This window comes from Aquarana catesbeiana, linkage group LG01, assembly GCF_042186555.1.
Source record: "Aquarana catesbeiana isolate 2022-GZ linkage group LG01, ASM4218655v1, whole genome shotgun sequence".
In the NCBI taxonomy this organism is placed as follows: Eukaryota; Metazoa; Chordata; class Amphibia; order Anura; family Ranidae; genus Aquarana; species Aquarana catesbeiana.
In genome coordinates this window covers 20,969,042-20,993,169 of record NC_133324.1, presented here as the reverse complement: position 1 = coordinate 20,993,169, position 24,128 = coordinate 20,969,042, and the positions used below count along the sequence as shown (strand labels likewise).

General features: G+C 43.3%; 1 protein-coding gene across 4 annotated transcripts in view; it reads left to right on the top strand.

Moving 5' to 3' along the window:
- LOC141130613 (PC-esterase domain-containing protein 1A-like) overlaps window positions 1-24,128 on the top strand; it is a 98,441-nt gene that overhangs the window by 59,483 nt on the left and 14,830 nt on the right. For 3 of the 4 annotated variants that reach the window (XM_073618148.1, XM_073618150.1, XM_073618151.1), the window contains 6 exons: window positions 3,698-3,777; window positions 7,207-7,439; window positions 13,926-14,067; window positions 19,211-19,451; window positions 22,151-22,252; window positions 23,176-23,277. In XM_073618148.1, coding sequence (XP_073474249.1) covers window positions 3,698-3,777; window positions 7,207-7,439; window positions 13,926-14,067; window positions 19,211-19,451; window positions 22,151-22,252; window positions 23,176-23,277 — 900 coding nt within the window. The remainder of the gene's footprint in view (window positions 1-3,697; window positions 3,778-7,206; window positions 7,440-13,925; window positions 14,068-19,210; window positions 19,452-22,150; window positions 22,253-23,175; window positions 23,278-24,128) is intronic. The other variant, XM_073618149.1, reaches the window with a different exon arrangement.

Below are 24,128 nucleotides of genomic sequence, written 5' to 3'. Positions count from 1 at the left end.
CCTGCAGTCAGTTGCCGCCCCCCCCCCCGCTGCTCCTGCAGTCAGTTGCCGCCCCCCCCCCCGCTGCTCCTGCAGTCAGTTGCCGCCCCCCGCTGCTCCTGCAGTCAGTTGCCGACCCCCCCCCGCTGCTCCTGCAGTCAGTTGCCGACCCCCCCCCCCCGCTGCTCCTGCAGTCAGTTGCCGACCCCCCCCCCCCCCCGCTGCTCCTGCAGTCAGTTGCCGACCCCCCCCCCCGCTGCTCCTGCAGTCAGTTGCCGACCCCCCCCCCCCGCTGCTCCTGCAGTCAGTTGCCCCCCCCGCTGCTCCTGCAGTCAGTTGCCCCCCCCGCTGCTCCTGCAGTCAGTTGCCCCCCCCCCCCCACTTCTGCAAACTTGTCGCTCTGCTCCACAATGTACTGAGATGATGACTATACAGAATTCTCCTAGCTCCCCCCCCCCCTGTTCCTGCAGTCCGTTACCACGCCACCCCCCTCTTCTCCTGCAGTCGGTCCCCCCCCTGCAGTTCATTACAGAGAGCTTCATATTTGAGATATGTACACAGGCATTGCATATTTAAAGGGACTCTGCTATGCAGTTATCTTTACACTGATGGTAAAGGCAACAATCACACTGAATACTGATATGGTTATCACTTCAGCAGAGCTGTGAACAGCGGTGGGGAATATCTTGTATCTGCACAACTTGTAACTGGTGGCAGACGGCAGAGCTGATAGAGGGACAAGTTGGAGACCTCCCAGCCTTAGGCCCCGGTCACACATTTGGGTGTTTTGTAGCTTAACAAGCAAAATTCCATTAATGTCAATGGCCCCTGAAAACGTGGAGCAGTTCTGCCTGCGATCGTCACGTGACAAATCGTGCCGCAATCCACATCGCACGAAGCTTGTCCTGCACAAAGGAGCAGGAGCTTCTATTGAGCGACAAGCTTTGCGTGATGCAGATTTGCAGCGCGATTTGTGACATGACAATCGCAGGCAGAACCACAATGCGTTTTTAGGTGCAATTGGAATTAATTACCTCTGAAGTTACAATTGTGCGATTTTTGTCATTTGACAGAGCGTTTTGAAATCGCCTGCAATACAAAGGCCCAGGTGTGAACGGAGCCTTACAAGCAAAATACATGGGATAGTGGCGCAGCCTAGTGGATGTTTTAAATATAACGCCAGTCCATAAAAAGTCCTTTGAGCTTTACAGCTCTATGTAGCAGATCAGTCCACTATGTCAGGACAAGCCTTGCAGGGGAAGTGGAAGCAAACTCCGAATATGCAGAGAGAGAAACGCAGGCGCCTCTGGGTATGGACTGCGATATTTAATATAAAAGGTGCATTGAAAAACTCACATTGAATTCACTGTACGGTTGTGCTCATAAGTTTACATACCCTGGCAGGATTTATGATTTCTTGGCCATTTTTCAGAGAATATGAATGATAACACAAAAACTTTTCTTTCACTCATGGTTAGTGTTTGGCTGAAGCCATTTATTATCCATCAACTGTGTTTACTCTTTTTATATCATAATCACAACAGAGACTGCCCAAATGACCCTGATCAAAAGTTTACATACCCCAGTTCTTAAAGTGGAGTTCCACCCACTTTTACAACTCTTCAGCATCCCCCACTAAACTGTGCACTGTAAACGAATTGGATATTTTTTAATTTTTTTTCTCAGCACTTACTGTATATCTGCTGTATTCATTTTTCACTTCCTCCTCCCTGGCCGCGGCCCATCGCATCATTTCCTGTTTGCAATGCCTTCTGAGAAGGGGCGGCAACTTCCTCTGACACTGCCGTTGCTATGGAAACCTGACCTGAAACCTATCACACTGCTTGTGCTGCACTGAGCATGTGCGAGATCTGCAAGGATGAGATCCAGGAAGAAATACAGTCTGGCTTCAGATGCCCACACTTAAGATGACCACAGCCTGCTGTAAGTTTATAAAACAACAAACTACTGCTATAAACTAACAAAACAGACCTTAGTTTACAGACTAACTTTACTAGAATACATTAAGCTTGCGTATTATAGGGGTATTTTTATTTAAAAAGTATCATTTCGGCCGGAACACCACTTTAATACCGTGTATTGCCCCCTTTAACATCAATGGCAGCTTGAAGTCTTTTGTGGTATTTGTGGATGAGGCTCTTTATCTTCTCAGATGGTAAAGCTGCCCATTCCTCTTGGCAAAAAGCCTCCAGTTCCTGTAAATTCTTGGGCTGTCTTGCATGAACGGCACGTTTGAGATCCTCCCAGAGTGGCTCAATGATATTGAGGTCAGGAGACTGAGATGGCCACTCCAGAACCTTCACTTTATTCTGCTGTAGTCAACGACAGGTGGACTTGGCCTTGTGTTTTGGATCATTGTCATGTTGGAATGTCCAAGTACGTCCCATGAGCAGCTTCCTGGCTGATGAATGCAAATGTTCCTCCAGTATTTTTTGATAACATACTGCATTCATCTTGCCATCAATATTGACCAAATTTCCAGTGCCTTTTGCAGCTCACACATCCCCAAAACATCAGCGATCCACCTCCGTGTTTCACAGTAGGAATGGTGGACCTTTCATCATAGGCCTTGTTGACTCCTCTCCAAAAGAAGCCTTTTATGGTTGTGGCCAAAAAGCTCAATGTTGGTCTCATCACTCCAAATGACTTTGTGCCAGAAGGTTTGAGGCTTGTCTCTGTGCTGTTTGGTGTATTGTAGGTGGGATACTTTGTGGCATTTGCGTAGTAATGGCTTTATTCTGGTGACTCGACCATGGAGCCCATCTTTCTTCAAGTGCCTCCTTATTGTGCATCTTGAAACAACCACACCACATGTTTTCAGAGAGTCCTGTATTTCACCTGAAGTTATTTGTGGGTTTTTCTTTGCATCCCGAACAATTTTCCTGGCAGTTGCGGTTGAAATTCTAGTTGGTCTACCTGACCGTGGTTTGGTTTCAACAGAACCCCTCATTTTCCACTTCTTGATTAGAGTTTGAACACTGCTGATTGACATTCTCAATTCCTCGGATATCTTTTTATATCCCTTTCCTGTTTTTTATACAGTTCAACTACCTTTTCCCAAAAGATCCTTTGACAATTCTATTGCTTTCCCCATGACTCAGAATCCAGAAACGTCAGTGCGGCACTGGATGAAAGATGCAAGGGTCTGTCAGGAGTCCAGAAACTCATTTTTTGTAATTAATGCGTGTGTATAAAAGGTCAAACAGATCACAGGTGAGGATGGTTACCTTTTAATAGCCATTGAAACCCCTTTGTGTCAACTTGTGTGCATGTTATCAGGCCAAAATCACCAGGGTATGTAAACTTTTGATCAGGGTCATTTTGGTAGTTTCTGTTGTGAGTATGATTTAAAAAGAGTAAAAGCAGTTGATAAAGTTATTCACATGATCTCCCCAGAACCCGGATTCAGTGTAGAGGAGAGATCGACAACAATGGCTGCAGAGCCTGGGTGGTGAGGTCACCCACAGACTTAAATTTTAACAAACAATTGCGCATTATATTGCGTTTGTGCGCACCAAAATTTGCGTTTTGATAATGCGCACATGTGACATAAATTACAAAAGCCACCATCTTTATTCTCCAGGGCCTCAGCTTTCAGAAAATGTACTTTTGGGGGTGTGTTTTCAAAATTTTATTTTTGTTGTTGTTGTCAAAAAATTGTCCCGGACAGAAAGTGACTAAAAATATTTGTTTTCAGTTCAAAGATCCGTCTACAAAGATCTTGTGAGTCTGCTGCAGAATGACTCTTTTCTAACACAAGGCCAGCTCCGAAATAAGGTGAGATCACACCAGTATTTTCTTCCTTTTTTAAGGCCTCGTTCACATGGGGCGTACATAACTTGGAGGGCCGTGTCTATCTGTGTGGGAACGCACAGGTGTTCCATACATCTCTCATGAAGGCAGCCCCATTGCTGTCAGTTGGGAAGCAGCGGCTGCATGGATCCAGCCGCTGCTCCCCAATGTGACGTTGGGTGGGTGCTTTGCCCCAAACACATCTTGGATGCTGTGCACCTGCAGTGTCGCATCGGGGGAACACTGGCTCGATGGCAATGGGACTGCATGCTTGGAGATGAAAGGAGCACCATTCCAGTAAACACGACCCTCCATGGGCATACGTTTATGCATGCCCCATAAGAACGAGGCCTGACAGGTACTCCTTTATTGGTTTTAGATCTTCTTTTTTTTTTTTTTTTGTATCTTCCAGTGTTCAGTCATTCCTACATTCTTTCCCCCCAATAACTTAAACATAGGATGCCTTTGATGGTTCTCCACACCTAACTCCCTTTTTTATGGTCTCAGATCCTCCAGCCGCAAGTAACCACCTTGCAGTCCAGCTTGCACAGATGTCTGAAGACTCACAAGCTCTCCTTGCCTCGTATTGGTTTTCCCCAGCACAGTCTGTCCCTCCTCTCTCCATACCTTCTCCGTCCAGTCAGTGCTGTTGGCTGGCTGCATGATCTTGAGGGGGATTCCACCACTATTTCCAGTGACCTGAAGAAAACCACTTTTTCCTTGTGCAGCAAACCAAAACTTTTTTTTTTTTATGGTACTTTTGCATTATCCTTGATCGGCAGCACAGGCCCTGCCAGATCAAAGTGGGTTTACGGTGGGGCATGCTAGAGGTGAAACAAGTTTGGAGAAAGTAGAGCAGATACAGCCTTCCCCTCCTGCTAACCTGAGGTAACCACTAAAGACTGGATGGAGACCTGTTGGAGCTGTGGGCTGCAGCACACTGCTTTCCAGCATAGGTATTTTTATGGACCTTAATACGTGATGAGGAGGGTGTGCACCCTCCCACACATCACTGCCCCCGGGGCAGCTGCCCCTTCTGCCTACCCCATGCCTCAGCTGTGTTGTACAGCTTTTGCTAACCATCCATAAAAATCTTTTTGGTACTTTTTCATTAAAATAAGTTATCTTTTTATCATTTTCTCCTGGTGAGTGGCATTTCTCCTCGAAGAAGGCCAAGGCTTGTGGTCCTGGCCTGATGATGGCAAACTACCCACTTTCTTTATAAAATTGAATATAATAGAATAAAAACGCAATCAAAAGTACTTCACATGCAGTCATATTTATAAAGCATAACCCTTAGGAAAAATGGCCCCATGTTGGTTTCTTGCAAGGAGCCAGCTCCACTTGGGGTCACTTAAGGGTAAACCTCTCGATCATCCCATGATCCTGCTACCAGGTTTGTTAAACCCAACACTTTTCAAAGGATAACCTTCGAAAAGGAGAAACCTTCGTTATGGGGATCATTAACTACTTCAATACCGGGCACTTTCACCCCTTCCTGCCCAGGACAGCTTTCAGCGCTGTCGCACTTTGAATAACAATTGCGCGGTCATACAACACTGTACCGAAACTACATTTTTATCATTTTCTTCCCACAAATAGAGCTTTCTTTTGGTGGTATTTGATCACCTCTGGAGTTTTTATTTTTTGCTAAACTAAAAAAAGGTCAATTTTTGGAAAAAAATGTTTTTCTTAGTTTTGTCATAAAATTTTGTTTTCCCCTTCACTGGCGGAACTGACTGGCACCGATATGCGGCTGTGATGGGCACTAACGGGCGGCACTGTAATGGGCACTGGCAGACTTTATTATTGGGGCACTGATTGGCACATCTGAGGGGGCTGTGCTGATTATCAGCACAGACCGTCCCACAAACCCCCACCTCTCCCTGTCAGCACGAGCCAAGGAATGCTGTTTACCGACACTTCCTGGTTCACGGGATGATCAGCTGTGATTGGTCACAGCTGATCACATGGTAAGAAGCCTGACAGAGGCTCCTTATCGCGATCGGAGATGCGGCGTGTCAGACTGACACGCCACATTTGCGATCGCTGCAAGCTCCGACATGTTATCCTGCTGGACATCATATGATACCCAGTCAGGATAACAGAACCACTTCCCGGCCGTCAATCTGCTATAGGCCAGGCGGGATGTGGTTAAGGGTAAACCGCTTGGTCATCCCATGATCCTGCTTACCAGGTTCTTTCAATCCAACGCTTTCAAAGGATAACCTTGAAAAGAGAAACCTACATTATGGGTTGATCCTGCTACCAGATTTCTTCAACCCAACGCTTTCAAAGGATAACCTTCAAAAAGGAGAAACCTACATTATGGGTTTATCATACTACCAGGTTCCTTCAACCCAACGCTTTCAAAGGATAACCTTCAAAAGGAGAAACCATCATGGGCATCAGTAAGGATAACCCTTTTGGTCATCATGTGGTCCCGATACCAGGTTCCTTCAGTCCAACGCTTTCAAAAGATGATTTTCGAAAGGAGAAACCTTCATTATGGAGATCACTAAGTGTAAACCACTTGGTCATACCATGATCCTGCTACCAGGTTCTTTCAACCCAACGCTTTCAAAGTATAACCTTTTGAAAAGGAGAAACCTTCGTTATGGGGATCACTTTGGGGTAAAACTCTTGGTCATCCTGCTACCAGGTTCTTTCAACCCAACACTTTCAAAGGATAACTTTTAAAAGGAGAAGCCTTCCTTTTCGGGGATCATCGGATGTCAGAGAAGCTATTCCTTGGTGACCATAAGCTGGATTGTAGTGTGATTACTTGTGGTTTGAGGACCTGGGACTACAGGACTTGAAGATTTGAGGTTCCTGCATCTGAGGTTGGATCTAGTCGAAGCCCTGCAACAAGGGCTTAATCTAGCACATGGTTCCATGGAACCCTAGGGTTCCTCCAGAGTTTGCTAGGGATTTCTTGAGCAGTGAGTAATTTCTGCCTCAGTTAAGTTCCCACTGACACCATTGATCTTTTTATCTAGTTGTTAGGGGGTAATTCTTTCCAGTGACCACAAGTGTAAGGAGCATTCTTCCCACTGACCATCACACTAATGTTATCTTGAGTTGTAGATTCTTAGCAGGGGTTCACTGGGACTAGAAAGATATTTCAAGGGATCCTCTGTGAAAAAAGGTTGAGAGGCGCTGATCTAGCAGTGAGGAGCAAGGTGAGAGTCCATAAAAGATCTGGATTTATGTGCTAGTGATCCCTAGGCCTTTTTTTTTCTTTTTTTTTTTTTTTTTTTTTTTATATGCATAGCCCCTTAAGTTCCTCGTGTCCAATCCCCTTTTATTGAACACTTGTGTAGGGTCGGGGTTGCGTGCTGTAACTGGTCAGGACACAATCTGTTTCCAGTTTTGCTGAAAGTAAATTTTTTTATTTTTTTTATTTCTTTTCAGGGGGAGAAAACCTTTGCCAATGACACTCTGGTGGAAGGAGGGTCTCTCTGCGAAATGCACAATGGAGTAACCTACCGGGAAGTGCGTCAGTACCGTACTGGCCACCACCTCATGCGGTTCTACTTCTTGACTCGGGCATATTCGACATACATGGAGAGTGTGTTGGCTGACTTCAAAGAAGGACCCAAGCCCGATGTCGTCATCATAAGCTCTTGTATCTGGGACCTTATCAGGTACACTCCCTTTCCATCCCAGGAAGACTGCATTTCTCTCCCTCTAACTTTTTTCATCCCCCCCCCAAAAAAAAAAAAAAAAAAAAAACAGCAGTGCGTGAGCTTCAGGGAACTGTCCAGGTCTGGGAGGTGCAATCAGGAAAAATTAGGCAGTCTGCCGCAGGTTGGAAAAAGCATTCCCTCAGTCTCATCTTCCCCAGTAATCACTGTAAATGTAACTTTATAGCAAGTGAGAAATAGCATTTGGGGGGGGGGTGATTTGTGTGGCCCAACATGTCTACGTAAAGTAATTTCTGCTTAACCCTTTCACTCCAAAGCCTATTTCTGACATTTGGTGTTTACAAGTAGTTAAAATCTGTATTTTTTGCTAGAAAATTACTCAGAACCCCCAAACATATATATATATATATATATATATATATATATATATATAAATATATTCATATTCTAGAGAATAAAATGGTGATTGTTGGAATATTTTATGTCACATGGTATTTGTGCGGCGGTCTTTTGTCACGCTTTAAAATTGCACACACTCGTGGAATGGCGACAAACTACGGTACCTAAAAAATCTCCATAGGTGACATTTAAGAAAAAAAACTGTTACCGGGTTAGAGTTACAGAGGAGGTCCAGTGCTAGAATTTTTTGTTCTCGCACTGACGATCGCGGCGATACCTCACATGTGTGATTTGAACACAGTTTACATATGCGGGCGCGACTTCCGTATGCGTTTTTTTTTTTGTTTTTTTTTTTTTTGCTGCGCGAGCTTGCAGGGACTAGGAACGCTTTACATTTTTTTTTCTTAAATTGAATTTATTTTTATTTTTTTTTTCCATTGTGGTTTTTTTTTTTCTTTTAAATAAAATTTTTTGATGACTTTTATTGCCGTCACAAGGAATGTAAACCTCCCTTGTGACAGTAATAGGTGGTGACAGGTACTCTTTATGGAGGGATCAGAGGTCTAAAAGACCCCCAATCCCTCCTTTGCACTTCAAAGTATTCAGATCACCGAAAACGACGATTCTGAATACTGTATATTTTTTAAAAACCGGCGCCATTGGCAGCCGAGTAAACAGTTGTGACGTCACTTCCATGTGTACAGAAAGACTCCTGGAAGTGGCGGATCGAGGATCAGGTCTCCCGGTGGGACGGGAAGCCCGGTAAGAGCGGCAGGAGGGTTTTAGCCGCATCGGTTGTTAACCCTGGATAGCCAATCGCCCGCTCTAAAAAAACGGTACCGGGATGATGCCTGCAGATGCAGGCATCATCCCGTATATAACCCCCGGAAGCCGAGGCCACGTATCTGCGTACGCTTGGCGGCAAGGGGTTAACCACCTACTGCCCACTAACAGTAGATCTATTGCTAGCAGGCAGAAGCTGCAGGCTCAGCAACATACTGGTATGTCGCTGAGCGCATGCTCACTGGTGCGCCCCCCCAGGGGCACAGCGGCGCGAACCTGTGACCGCTGTGTCCACCAGATCATGGTTATTGGTACCCACCCGGTGTATCCTGTGATCGCTATGATTGGTCGTAGCGATCGCATGATTACAATGTTAACAAAACAGTCATGAATGGCTTCCATTCTTGACTGTTTTGCTTACTATTGAGATGTTGTGATTGACCCACAGCTATCACACGATACCTGGGCCAATCCCTACACCTTGTACCATGTGATCAGTTGTAGCCAATTCATGACAGCTAAAGCTATTGCTTATAACAGTGATCATCAGTGTTATAAGCAATAATGGTGTAAGAAAAAAATCCCCGATTTTTTTTTTTTTTTTTTTTTTTTTTTTTTTTTATTACACATACTGTAGCCAGTCAGTATCCCTGATCACCACCACTCCACTCATATGAGGACACTACTGTACTGGTGACAATATGTAAAAATAAAATAGCAGCAAACTAAAACTTCAAGGTACCGTATATACTAGAGTATAAGTCGACCCGACTATAAGCCGAGGCACCTAATTTTACTACAAAAAACTGGGAAAACGTATTGACTTGAGTATAAGCCTAGGGTGAGAAATGTGCAGCTACTGTAAGTGGAAAAGAGGGTCAACAATGCCCATTTGCAGCCTCACTGTGCCCATTTGCAGCCATAGGTCCCCAGAGCTTCAAACTTGGTAGTTAAGGGTTCCTAGATGCCCCCTAGCTGCAGCCAAAATTTGGGGTCTCTGGACCCAAAGGGTCCCGAAATGACATTGCTGCAGATGGACACAGTTGACCGACTTTGGGGCCCCATATCTCGGGGCGACTTAGTGCTAGGAACCCCAAATTTGGTGCGCAAACTCGGTGGAACTAGCACTACGACATATCCAAAGCTGGGGTTCCTAGCACCAAGTGGCCCCGAGATACGGGGGCCCCAAATTCGGTTCGGAAAATGTCAAGCGCTTTTCTGCAGCAGAGAATGACATTTTCCGAACCGACATTGGGGCCCCATATCTCGGGGCCACTTGGTGCTAGGAACCCCAACTGTGGATATGTTGTAGTTCTAGTTCCACTGGGGTTGCACACCAAATTTGGGGTTCCTAGCACCAAGGGGCCCCAAAGTCGGTTTGGGAAATGTCATTCTTTGCACCAGAAAAAGTGCTTGACTCGAGTATAAGCCGAGGGGGACACTTTCAGCACAAAAAAAGTGCTGAAAAACTCGGCTTATATTCGAGTATATACGGTATTTAAGAGGCTGGCCGAGTTTTTTTTTTTTTTTTTTTTTTTTTTTTTTTGACTGTCTACTTTCCAAAAGGGGTCATTTTGGGGGTATTTGTAATGTCCTGACATTTTGGGGCCTCAAGAAATGGAGAGATAGGCCGTCAGTACATCAGGATTGTTAGATTATATACCATAGTTTGTGGACTTTGACTTTCACAGAGACTAGATAATCAAGTAAAACCTTGGATTGTGAGCATAATTCGTTCAAGAAACATGCTTGTAATCCAAAGCACTTGAATGTCAAAGCGAATTTCCCCATAAGAAATAATGGAGACTCAGATGATTCGTTCAACAACCATTTATTCATAAGTCCTTCAGTTTATAGTCCATATAAAAAGATTATAGCAATGTGACCATAAAATGTCCATCTACAAATGGAAGCCTCCACAAGGGGATTAGAAGCAAAATCCAGCAGGAGCTCCAGAGTATAAAAGAGAAGAGAGGCGCCTCTAAGTGTAGCAATATGTTCCTAAATGTTGGACCTTCATTAAATGTAACCATATTGCTCCACTTAGAGGCGCCTCTCTTCTCTTTTATACTCAGTTGTGACATGACACTACTTGTATATAAAGACATAGTTTGTATATCAAGTCAAAATGTTGCTCGTCTTGCAAAGTTACGCTCAAACCAAGGTTTTACTGTACACTGATTTGGGTTCTTTTTACTAAAGAAATGTAGCGGAATACATTTTGGCCTAAATTTTATGAAGAAAGATTATTTGTGTTCCAAAATTTCCAAACCGAGGGGAAAAAAAAGTTTTTTTTTTTTCACAATTTTCGGTATATTTGTTTTATATAGCAAAAAAAAAAAAAAAAATAAAACTCAGTGGTGAGCAAATGCCACCAAAAAGAAAAAAAAAATATATAAATTTCATTTGGATACAGTGTTGCATGACCGCGAAATTGCCAATTAACCGCTTTTGCTGACCAACGCACGCCGATTTACGCCGGCAGAATGGCACTGGTGGGCAAAAGGGCTTACAGGTACATCCCCTTCAAGAAGCAGTGCTGGCAGCGCCCGCCACGGTCTCCATGACCGCGGGTCCCGCGGACTCTATGTCCGCCAGGTGCCCGCAATCGTGTCACGGAGAGGTAGAACGGGGAGATGGCTTTTGTAAACCAAGCATGTGTGTTGAAGCCCCTCCCCCCACGGTTAGAATCACTCCCTCGGACACACTTAACCCCTTTACCGCCCCTAGTGTTTAACCCCTTCCCTGCCAGTGTCATTTACACAGTAATCAGTGCATTTTTATAGCACTGATCGCTGTATAAATGACAATAGTTACATTGTTACATAGTAAGGTTGAATAAAGACACCAGTCCATCCAGGTCAACCTGAGTGAGTGTGGGTGTGTGTCTACAATTTTCCCTATTTATTTAAGGTACCCATATAGTGCCATCAATTTTACGCAGTGCTCCACACATACATCGCACACTCACATCAGTCCCTACTCTCAAGGAGCCCACAATCCAAAGTCCCCAACTCACATTGATATACTAGGGCCAGTTTTGGACAGGATCCGATTAACCTGCCAACATGTCTTTGGCGTTTGGGAGGAAACCGGAGTACCTGGAGGAAACACAAGGCAAACATGCAAACTCCAGGCAGGTAGTGTCGTGGTTGGGATTCAAACCTTTTTACTGCTAGGCAAGAGTGCTACTCACTACATCACTGTGCCGTCACTAATGGTCCCATAAGTGTCCAATGTGTCCACCATGATGTCGCAGTCCTGATAAAAAGATCGCCACCATTACTAATAAAAAAAAAAAGATTAAAATGCCATAAAACTATCCCCTAGTTTGTAGACGCTATAATTTTTGCGCAAACCAATCAATATGCGCTTATTGTGATTTTTTTTTTTTTTTTTTTTTACCAAAAATATGTAGAATAATACATATCGACCTAAACTGAGGAAAAAATGTGTTTTTTTTTTTTTTTTTTTTTTTTTTTTTGTTTTTTTTTTGTTTTTTATATATTTTTGGGGGATATTTATTATAGCAAAAAGTAAAATAAAATGCATTTTTTTTTTTTTTTTTTCAAAATTGTCGCTCTTTTTTTGTTAATATCACAAAAAATAAAAACCAGAGGTGATCAAATACCACCAAAGGAAAGCTCTATTTGTGTGGGAAAAAAGGACATCAATTTTGTTTGGGTGCAATGTCGCACGACCGCGCAATTGTCAGTTAAAGCAACATAGTGCAGAATCGCAAAAAGTGCTCTGGTCAGGAAGGGGGTAAAATCTTCCGGGGCTGAAGCGGTTAAAGTAGCACAGTGCCGAAAAATAGCAAAAAAAATGTCCTGGTCATGAAGGGATAAAACCTTCTGGAGGTCAAGTGGTAACATTTTCTGTTTTTTTTGCTCATCTCAAGAAGGAACAAAAAAATACTTTTTCGCACTTCACCCTTACTGTTTTTAATAAGGGAAAAAAAATAGAATATAAAAAAATAGATCTAGATCCTAGATCTATATCTATATATTTTTATTTTATTTATGTACCTAAATGCGTCCCTTTTGCATAAAACTCACACTGACACACGAGGTCCTAGGTCAGTGATTTCCCATGATGCTCAACCACACTCAAGAGTGCATGAGCATCATGGGAAATGTAGTTCCAAAACATCTGGGGTGCCAAGGTTCTCCATCACTGATCTAGGTCTTCTTTATTCTGCTCTGTAGTATGGAAGGGTCCAGACTGCAATGCCCAAGTCACTTTCTTGTGACATGAATGCTGCCACTCACATCCATCTCAGGGTCCTTAATGGTCATGAGCAGCGTCACACGAGGGTTGGTTTGGTCCAGTGAAGAGTACAGGGGTAGTAGTTTCCAACCACCAGTGAGCTACCAGAACAGGCACCACAGAGATATATACTAAGAGGGGTCTATTGGGGGGGTTTATTTGTCTTGGCATTTTAGGGCCTCAACATGGCAGGTTCAAGTATGTTTCTATAGTTTTTTGAAGCAAAAGTGTGACGGGTAGGTAAACGTACATTTTCGCCTGTCGTTGGGCCTCTACTGAAGACCCTGGGAGGTTTCCCACCCCTTTCATATCGGTTAAGCCCCCGCGAGACCTCAGATGCTGTGCAGGTCCACTCTCCCCTGCCCAGCAATTTGCCGTGCTAAACGGTACTTTTATCTTTTTTCCAGGGTCACTGGGTGCGCTCAAAACTGAAAATGCTGTAGAAGGGAATGGGAGACCAAATTTGACCCTTAAGGTAGCACTGCCAAAACTTTTTGGTTTCATTCTAGATTTCTTTTCTCAATAATGACTTTAGGCCTAGACTTCATCTTCTCCTTCTCCTTCTTCTTCTCCTTCTCCTTCTCCCCCTTCTCCTTCTCCCCCTTCTCCTTCTCCCCCTTCTCCTTCTCCACCTTCTCCTTCTCCACCTTCTCCTTCTCCACCTTCTCCTTCTCCACCTTCTTCTCCTCCTTCTCCTTCTCCACCTTCTTCTCCTCCTTCTCCTTCTTCTCCACCTTCTCCTTCTCCTCCTTCTTCTTCTCCTTCTTCTTCTCCACTTTCTCCTTCTCCTTCTCCTTCTCCTTCTTCTCCTTCTTCTCCTCCTCCTCCTCCTTCTCCTACTCCTTCTCCTTCTCCTCCTTCTTCACCTGGACCCGTCCTTGAGATAAGATTTGAGGGTTCCTTGAGTCATGAAAGCAGACATGAAAAGCGACCTTCTTTCTATTAGCACTGGGAAAGCGCTAGAACTGGCTAACTATGTATTAGAGGTGAATAAGTTCTCATGGAACGCATTGTTTAGACAGATCTCATCTGCAGGTATAACTACAAGCCACTGGAAGTCTACAAAAAAAACCTGGACTGCCTCTTCAATCGGCTCACCGAGGTTCTGAGCCCCGAATGTCTGGTGATATGGAACATGACCATGCCTGTAGGATTCAAACCTTCTGAAATGCCACAGGTAACTGCACACAATGCAACATAATGCAGTATTGTGAACCAAATGGAGGATTATGTGTGCTGCTTGGGCTGTAAGGGGTGTTCTAGTCCTGTGCCCATTGCTGAAAGTGCTAGCTGGGGAAGGCGCTTGTCTCGGGTCCAAACGTCAATGTGAAACAGAATGTATCCCATGGGCCCGCTCATTAAAGCAAGCCCACTATAGTAATGTGTGGCAGTCTCAGGCCGGGCTCCCGTCAGGCCATGCACCAGTGCGTTTCGCTCCACCCCTTAATTGAGACCCCCATAATTGAGCTCCAAAGGGGCTGAGCAAAACGCGTTGGTGTGGCCTGGCAGGACCCCGGGCTGAGACTGCCACGCATTACTATATTGGGATGGGATACATCCTGTGTTTCATATTGAGGTATTGTCAACACTCAATACCCGTGTGCCTTCAGTCTTTGTCATTTTTATTTATTTATTTTGTATGTTTTTACATATTGAAAAGGACTTGTCCTTAAAGCAAAACTATGGGCACTGTGGTGCCGACTACCTTAGTAGAGGTGCAGAGCTTTGCTTCCTCGTGTCAAACCTGTCCCTATTTACTGGTGTGGTAATGACGATGGAGCAGCAACAAGAGAAGTTAAAGAAAATGCATGAATCAGCAGCAGGGAGATCCTTGTAGTGCAGGTGCTCAGATGCAGCTTTTTCTCCATCAAAGAAGTCATGGAAATTGTGTAGTTATGTAGTTTTGTGATATCAGAGCAGTGGTCTCCAAACTGCGGCCCTTTGCTTGCTTTTATCTAACCCTTGGGGTGCCATTTTTTAATCCACTGATGCCAACACTGGGCCATAATTCCCCCACTGATACCATTGAAGGGCACAATTCCTCCCAATGGCGCAAACGATGGGACACAATTCCTCCCAATGATGGCATTCCTCCCACTGATACCAACTATGGGGCATTGTTTATTCCCAATGACGTTGGGACCTTTTCTACTCTGTGGCCACAGTCTGGAGGACCCTAAACTGGCCTTTTGATTAGAAAGTTTGGAGACCCCTGTCAGACGACAGACTTGATGGGAATCTGATGCTCTACTACTTTAATGAGTCAAAAGAGAAGGATGCCCAAAACCTTTTTTGACCATACATCTGTTGCGGGTCACAGTAGTGCACCTACTTTTGCTCTCCTGTGACTAGTTGCCCGCTATCAGTTGACGTGGCATAGCTACTCCAGGCTCTGGAAGGATCTGGATCATATTGTCGGTATCCAGCTGCCGTATTGACAACTGGCTCTGTCTCTCGGCATGTTGCTGAGAGCCGGAGCCAGCCACTCCTGCCCACCACCCTAGTCCGGAGCTCCATTGAGCGCTGGCAGGGTAGACTGAGGAGTGATTTCTTATCTTGGAGCCATTGTGGGACAGCTGCAATATGGGGATAATGCTGTACAGTATTTAAATAGCTACAGTGCCTTGAAAAAGTATTCATACCCCTTGAAATTTTCCACGTTTTGTCATGTTACAACCAAAAACGTAAATGTATTTTATTGGGATTTTATGTGATAGACCAACACAAAGTGGCACATAATTGTGAAGTGGAAGGAAAATGATAAATGGTTTTTCAATTTTCTTTTTTTTTTTTTTTTTTCTTTACAAATATCTGAAAAGTGTGGCGTGCATTTGTACCCCTAACTAAAATCTAGATTAACCAATTACCTTCATAAGTCACCTAATTAGTAAATAGTGTACACCTGTGTGTAATTTAATCTCAGTATAAATACAGCTGTTCTGTGAAGCCCTCCAGATGTTTGTTAGAGAACCTTAGTGAACAAACAGCATAATGAAGGACAAGGAACACACCAAGACAGGTCAGGGGTAAAGTTGTGGAGAATTTTAAAGCAGGGTTAGGTTATTAAAAAAAAATATCCCAAGCTTTGACCATCTCATGGAGCTCTGTTCAATCCATCATCCGAAAATGGAAAGAGTATGGCACAACTGCAAACCTACCAAGACATGGCCGTCCACCTAAACTGACAGGCCGGGCAAGGAGAGCATTAATCAGAGAAGAGCCAAGAGGCCCATGGTAACTCTGGAGGAGCTGCAGAGATCCACAGCTCAGGTGGGAGAATCTGTCCACAGGACAACTATTAGTGGTGCTCTCCACAAATCTGACCTTTATGGAGGAGTGGCAAGAAGAAAGACATTGTTGAAAGAAAGTCATAAGTCCTGTTTGCAGTTGCCGAGAAGCCATGTGGGGGACACGGCAAACACGAGGAAGAAGGTGCTCTGGTCAGTTGAGACCAAATTTGAACTTTTTGGCCTAAAAGCAAAACGCTATGTGTGACAGAAAACTAACACTGCACATCACCCTGAACACACCATCCCCACCGTGAAACATGGTGGTGGCAGCTTTATGTTGTGGGGATGCTTTTCTTCAGCAGGGACAGGGAAGCTGGTCAGAGTATATGGGAAGATGGATGGAGCCAAATACAGGGCGATCTTAGAAGAAAACCTGTTAGTCTGCAAAAGACTTGAGACTGGGGCGGAGGTTCACCTTCCAGCAGGACAACGACCCGAAACATACAGCCAGAGCTACAATGGAATGGTTTAGATCAAAGCATATTCATGTGTTAGAATAGGCCAGACCAAAAACCAATTGAGAATCTGTGGCAAGACTTGAATATTGCTGTTCACAGACGCTCTCCATCCAATCTGACAGAGCTTGAGATATTTTGCAAAGAAGAATCGGCAAAAATGACCCTCTCTAGATGTGAAAACCATTTATCATTTTTCTTCCACTTCACAATTATGTGCCACTTTTGTGTTGGTCTATCACATAAAATCTCAATAAAATACATTTACGTTTTTCAAGGGGTATGAATACTTTTTTAAGGCACTGTATATTTGTTGGTTTTATTTTCACAAACCCCTCGTATATTAGGCCTTTGCTGGAAGATTATTTTACCAAAACTTTCTGTGCTGCCGCTAGCTATGGCTAAGACTATGTAGGCAGAAATGCGTTGGCAGTTGTGTGAAGACCATTCATTTTCAGATGCCTGGGTTTTGGTAAATGTTTTATTCACAAATAGAAAATCTTATTTTTGCTTGGGCTTAAGATTTCTAGATGATCTATTTCAAATGCTGCTCTATGCATTGACCTATCTCTATAAACCCAGTCTGTCCCGACAGTATGACCACCTGCTGACTTGGCACCATTTGCAGACAACTTAACTCTTTTTAATTGGACACAAGTTGAATCCAATGCAATTTTACTTCAGATAAGTGCAGAGGATATTTTTTTTAGTCCTTTTTAAATTGTAAGAACACAATAACTTGACTATCTGAAGCCCTATCTCTGTAAATAATAAACACTGACTGAGGGAACATTGGAGGGTCTATCTAGGACTAACAAGAACTAAACGGGAGGGGAGAACCAGAGAAAGAGGCCACAATCACAATTAGTAAACAAGTTGTTGAGGCACAAAGCCACCATTTAGATGTCCGCATATAACTGAACAATAATATTGTAATGCATTTGAATATAACAAAGTAAAAAGTAAAACACAGTAAAATTAAAGTTGGAAAGTACAGTGAGGTCCGTCGTAAATCATCCTTTTGCGTTCACGTCCTCTGTACGTAAAAGTCAAAAGATTTGGATGAAGTAGGAAGGTTTTTCGCCAAAGAACAGTGAGTGACTGTGGTGGAAAGATGGCTGTATGCTATGGACACAGCCATATCTCTTGTGCTAATAAGCACCCATTTCCGTCTTAACGATATAACGTACCTTTTGATCGTATGTCTCCCCTCTGGTTCCCCATTCCCCAGTAAACAGACATTACCACATTCTTACGTCCTCCTCTCCGCATGGCTCCCTCACACTAGCCAGCAAGCCCTTTTATTCACACACAAGCTTTCACAAACAGGAAGTGATGGTTCCAGCAGCCTATCATTTCTTAAATGGGAAGTGACCTCACAGGTTATGATCATATAAGGATTTAACACAGGATATGACAATACAGAAACCCTTCCAACAGGGTTAAATACAGAACCAATCACAGACCTGTATACATTCAAATAGAAATACAGTAGTGACGTGTGCAGACGGTGGTGTGCAAAACCATGCGGCAAGCACATGGCTTTGAACACAACCGTGTGCACACTCCCACTGTTACCAGTGATGCGAGCCATACTATACTATGGCCCAGTGGGACATAATTTTGTATGGTTATGCTATGGTTCCCAAAGTACGCAGACCTGCTTACTTAGGAGTTGAAATGCGGTCGCCATGGAGTGGCCAGTCCCTTGGTGAGGCATAAACAGACATCCTTAAAAGAGCAAACAGATCCGCCCTGTCCACGGGAAGGTTTCCGCATCCAATGGTCTTCCACCAACGTCTGTATGTTCAAATACCCTCACATGAGCGTATTACAGCAAAACTGACACTGGGGGGACATCTGACAACATACATTTATAAAAATTTCCACAACAGTGACAAAGCTTCTGGTCATATGAAGAAAGTTCATTTTATGCCATCTAACCAGACAGTTGTAGTTTTGGCATGTTCGAGGACCAGGAGGCATTCAAGTGCAAAAATGATCAGCACATCTATATTCATAAAAGATTATTATATTACCTGCAGTGTAAGAAGCGCACATTTTAACAAGGATTGAGCATTTGTGGACTTCATACAGAAGCATTTTTATCAAATTGCATAACTGTGGTAGGATTGGTCTGAGCCCCATGTGGGAAGACATCTGTACATGGTCTGCATTTCTTAATAGTAATTATGATTACATAAGATGGTTATGCACCAACAATCAGATGATACAGTAAACTACAGTTAGACAAATAACCCTAAGATTGTCCATTTATGTCTATTGTTTTCACCCCTGGATAAATAATTATTTAGAATTTGGAAGCAGTTACTTACAACCTTATCTCAAATGCTTCTATACCTGACACTTGGAATGATTTTTATTGGTTGGGGGCTTGTCCGGGATCTCATTTCTGAACTAGGTTAAAGTGGTAAACCTGTGTTTTTTTTTTTGTTTTTTGTTTTTTGTTTTTTGTTTTTTGTTTTTTGTTTGTTTTTTTTTTTTTTTGTTTTTGTTTTTGTTTTTTCCGCTCCCATGTTTTGCACCTAAATTTTGACACTTCTTTTTTTACCAGTACACAAAGCACAACCTGCGCTGGGATATCGTAGAGGGAAATTTCTACAGCGCGACTGTGGCAAACTTCCACAAAATGGACGTGCTTGACATGCACTACCACTTCCGCTTTGACCTGCGCTCCAGGTGTAAAGATGCCATCCACTGGAACCAGCTGGCCCATCGGAAGTATAGCCAGATCCTGTTGGCACATATCGCTCAAGCCTGGAACGTGGAGCCCCCAGAGGGAACCAAAATTATAAGTAAGTCGCTTTTCTTCTCTGTGCCTCACCCACCCTTCTCTGGATTTAGAGCCGCAGACAGTGAGCTCCATGATGCTACAGAAAGTGTGCCAATTCTGGCTGTACTGTATGTTACGTTCTCTGAAACCATCCCACATTTTTAAAGACTGCACCACTTCGTATATTGTGTTTTTAAGTGACATTTGCCTGACTGCTCCACTTTGCACAGTATGTGGGACATGATGCAACTTACTCCAAAATGCCACATGGTGTACTTCTCGGATTTCTGAGTTCTAGCCAATGAATGGGCACACTTTTTGTTAGTGAACGTTAAAAGTGAAACTTGGCTAAAATTTACAGATGCATAAATTTACTTAACTCTACAGCAGTCTCCTTTTGAGTTTGTGACCCTTTTAATCCTGCAGTGTAGTCACTGCCGCAGGTTTGGTGACACCATGGAAAGAAGTTTGATGGAACCTTTTGTGGTGCAAGCTCCATGGGCCCTTGAGTATGCTCTAGACGCTGTTGGAGCCATGCATGGATTGCTGAGTTTTGTAGTTCTGGAGGTCAGACAGATCTCAAATTTTTTAAGCTCTAGGATCTGGGTTTCCAAACTTTTCAGTATGAGGGCCTTATTTATTTTACAATATTTGTGGCCCCCCAAAAAAATATATGAATGAGTTTTTCCTTGCGTTTGGGTACTCATCAGAGCCCCCTCTTTTGTCACAGCCCCCCTTACCTCTGGGTCCCCATTGGAGCCCCCCTCACCTCTGGAGCTCCCCTTACATCAGAGTGCATCCCTTGCTTGGGCAAGCACATCGGCTTTTAGGACCCAGATGGGAGAGGAGGAGACCATAGGCAGCCTCTGCTTACCTGAATCCTTAAACGTTGCACTTTGAGGATACGCCACTGAGGGCCAGACAAAAACTTGTATGGGGGGCCCAGATGTGGCCTGCGGGCCATAATTTGGAGACCCCTGCTTTAGGAGAATAAAAAAAGAGTAGCCTTCTATATTTAATTTATGTTAGTTGGGATGACCTATATGGGTGAAGATATTTCTTCCCTTACATATGTTTGGATATCCTAAAGAATGTCTCCATGTAGATTGTAGCATTTCTCAACAGAAAAGAAAAAAAAGTTTGTATTTCATGTTCCAATGGTTGCGGTGAGAACGTGGAGAGACCAATTCTTTCTCATCTGTTGAAGCACACAAACATTCTTAAAACTTCTGTTCTACTGACACGTACAGGATTCGATACTGCCAAACAAAAACTGGTCAGCACTTTTGTTTACTGCGTGGTCATCTTGAGCCTAGCTTTTGGACAGTACTGCATCTGAAACCGCCTAGACGTTGTGGTGTGGGCCTGAAAGTGACCCTTGACACTGGGTTTGGCATAGGTGCTTTTCAGACTGGTGTTGGGGCAAAGGGGTGGTACTGGTAATCTTGTCGGTGCCAGGGGGAACTTGGTTGTTGGAGGAATCTCCTCTCCTGATCAACATTTTGGAACTTTGAGCGTTTTGGCTGTCCCTTCATTGTTGGACGAACTACTGCTGAAGGACAGTGGTGCTGGGGTGGCTACATCATTCAAGGAACAATCAAATCTCTGTGGCAAGAGAGGTTGTGTGGATCCTGTCCTGGGTGGAACTTCGTGTTCCAGCCTGGTCAGCCATTTACTCTCCTGGTGTAGGTGATTTGGCAGGCATATTTCTGTGGAGAGTGGTGTCTGCACCCAGAGCTGTTCCAGAGCCTGTTGCAGAGGGAAAATTCTGGATATATACCTCCCAGGTTCAGCATCCCTCTTTTCTGCAGTTGGGTCTGGGCAAACCTTAGGCTCTTAGTGCCCTCAAGGGCCAGGTAACTGCTCTTTTTATTTATTTTTTTAAAGACTATTGGATCTCCCATGTGGTCTGCCCCTTCCAAACCATGCTTTCTAGGTGGACAACGCTTCTGCCTCATCAATGCCTGCTTAGGCCATATGGTCCTTCAGGTGGCTCTTTGATCTGCAAGCTTGTCCCTAGTTATTGTTGAGCCTGTTGGCCTCAGTGAACTCTTTGTACGTCATGAAGATGTAAGACTTTCCTGTGTCCCTCAATGTACTAGAAAGAAGATGTGATTTTTGTATTTACCATACAATTCTTTTCTCCTTTTGAGGGACACAAATCCCACCCTTCTGTGTTTGATAATGCTCCTAGTATTGCTTTTCTAAAGAACCGAGGCATGCTATTAGTTAGTAGGGAGGGGGTTATACCGTAATATGGTCTACAGTGTTTTTTGGGTTTTTTTGCGGGTATCCAATCCTCCTATAGGTGCCATTTATCTTAATCTGAAGGTTTTAAAACTACTTGTGTCCATCAATGGACTGCAAGAAAAGGATCTTTACAGCACAAAAATCATATTTAATAAATTAGGATTGCTGTTAACCATGCATTTTTCAGACCCTGGTTCCACAACTTTTTATATAGCAACCCTCCATGTTTGTGTCACCTCCTCTAGTTTCGGGGCACAGTGTCTGTTCAGTCTTGTCCATAACCTTCCTCAAGGAGACCTGAATAGATTACTAACTTCGCTGACTGAGTAGAATGACTAGTTAAAGAAGACAACAACATTTCAGCCTGCAAAAGAACACACTGTTCAATCAAAAATAAAATGACTTCCAGTGGGAAAATAAGTTTTCATGTATTGGCATAATCTGCCATTTTGTTACAAATTCTCATCTCAGGTGATCTCATACAAAGCGATCCGTCTCTGGTTGTCCCCTTGAGGAATGTCCCCCATCCTTGCCCAAAATTCGATGACCAGGAAAATGACCAGGATGACTTTGGTAAGGACCTCTTGTTTGTGATTGATGCCTTTCTAGTCTGTACTGTACAGTACTAAATGCCTAGTGTTTGCATACTGTGCTGTAAGTGAACTTTCCACTCTGTTTGCTGGGTTGTGTACATTTTCTCAGAAGTCTCTATTTTCCAGTGGTCCCACTAAAAGGAAACCATTTGTAAATTATGGCCGTAAACAATGTGGTGTTTTTTTATTTTATTTAATTTTAAACCAGGTTTCCACAACAGTTTTAGCATAACCCTCTTTGACTTTTGTTGACTACTTTAGTGTCAGGACACCTTGCCTGTTATATTTTTCTACATAACCTTCATCAAGGAGATCTGAATAGACCTCATATGTTGAGAATCTTGGAGACCTGAATAGACCTCATGCTTTCAGAATCTAGGAGCTCTGGATAGATCTCATGTCTTGAGAATCTAGGAGATCTGAATAGACCTCATGTCTTCAGTATCTTGGAGATCTGTATAGACCTCGTGTCTTCAGTATCTTGGAGATCTGTATAGACCTTGTGTCTTCAGTATCTTGGAGATCTGTATAGACCTCGTGTCTTCAGTATTTTGGAGATCTGTATAGACCTTGTGTCTTTAGATTCTTGGAGATCTGTATAGACCTTGTGTCTTTAGAATCTTGCAGATCTGAATAGAACTTGTGTCTTTAGAATCTTGCAGATCTGAATAGACCTTGTGTCTTTAGAATCTTGCAGTTTCATGTAGACCTCATGTCTTTAGAATCTTGCAGATCTGAATAGACCTTGTGTCTTCAGAATCTAGTCTAGTTGAAAGATGACATCAACATTTTAGTCTGTAATAACATCCACTGTTTAACAAAGAACAAAAATGGCTTCCAGTGGGAACCAAAGTCTTTAATATCTTGTCCTAACTAGCCACTTGTTTCAAATTCTCATCTCAGGTTATGCCATTCCAAACGGTCCTCTTCCTGTAGTTCCCTTCGGGAATGTCCCCCATCCACACCCAATATATAACGATCAGGAAAATGGTCAGCATTACTTTGGTAAGGATCCCCTTTGTTACCTGTGTGTAGAGATTTTGATGATACTCTGGTGGATGTCTTTTTTTTGTGATTTGTGTCTGAGAGTGTTGGATGTTTGTTTGGCAACAGTGAATTTCCTTTAGTTGTATGAAAGTAGAATCCCAGGAAATGAGTATGATGGGTAGGTACAACATCTGTTTAGTGGTGCACACAGTGAGCTCCATGTTTACACCAATGCTTGTAAAATGTGTGTCATTCTGGCTGTGCTGTATGTTACATTCCCTAAATTATCCCACTCTGTACAATGTATTGTACCTCATCTTACTCCATATGGCTAATCCTAACCATTCATATAGAAGCTAGTAGAGCTACTGGGGTTTATAGCTCATCCTTTATGGAGGTAAGTACGGGGGGGTTCTGAAGTACTGAGAGCCTTAGGTGGCAGTTGGTACTGGAGATGCGCTTATTGAGAAATGGTTAACGTTTCGAAAAATATTTTGGCTGAGGGGACTCAACTGGAGATAAGGAGAGCTAGAAAGGTTAATGATGGCCTGACTTTATTTCCAACCATCTCCAAACAATTACAATAAGGAGTACATTACTGTTTGCTAGCAATGTCATCTGATAAATGTGTGCAAACCTGTTTATTCTGTATGGAGCCATAGACTTCATGAATCGTGATTGTGTGAATTCCTTAAATGTTTTTTTTTTTTTCATGTTTTGACAGTTGGCACAAAAAAGTAGAAACCATTCTAAATTATGATGGTGGCCAATCATGTGTTTCCAAACCCTATTATTCACCACCTTAACCATCATTTGTGTCAACTCCTAGTGCCAGAACAACTTTGTCTGTTCTATTGCTATTGGTACAT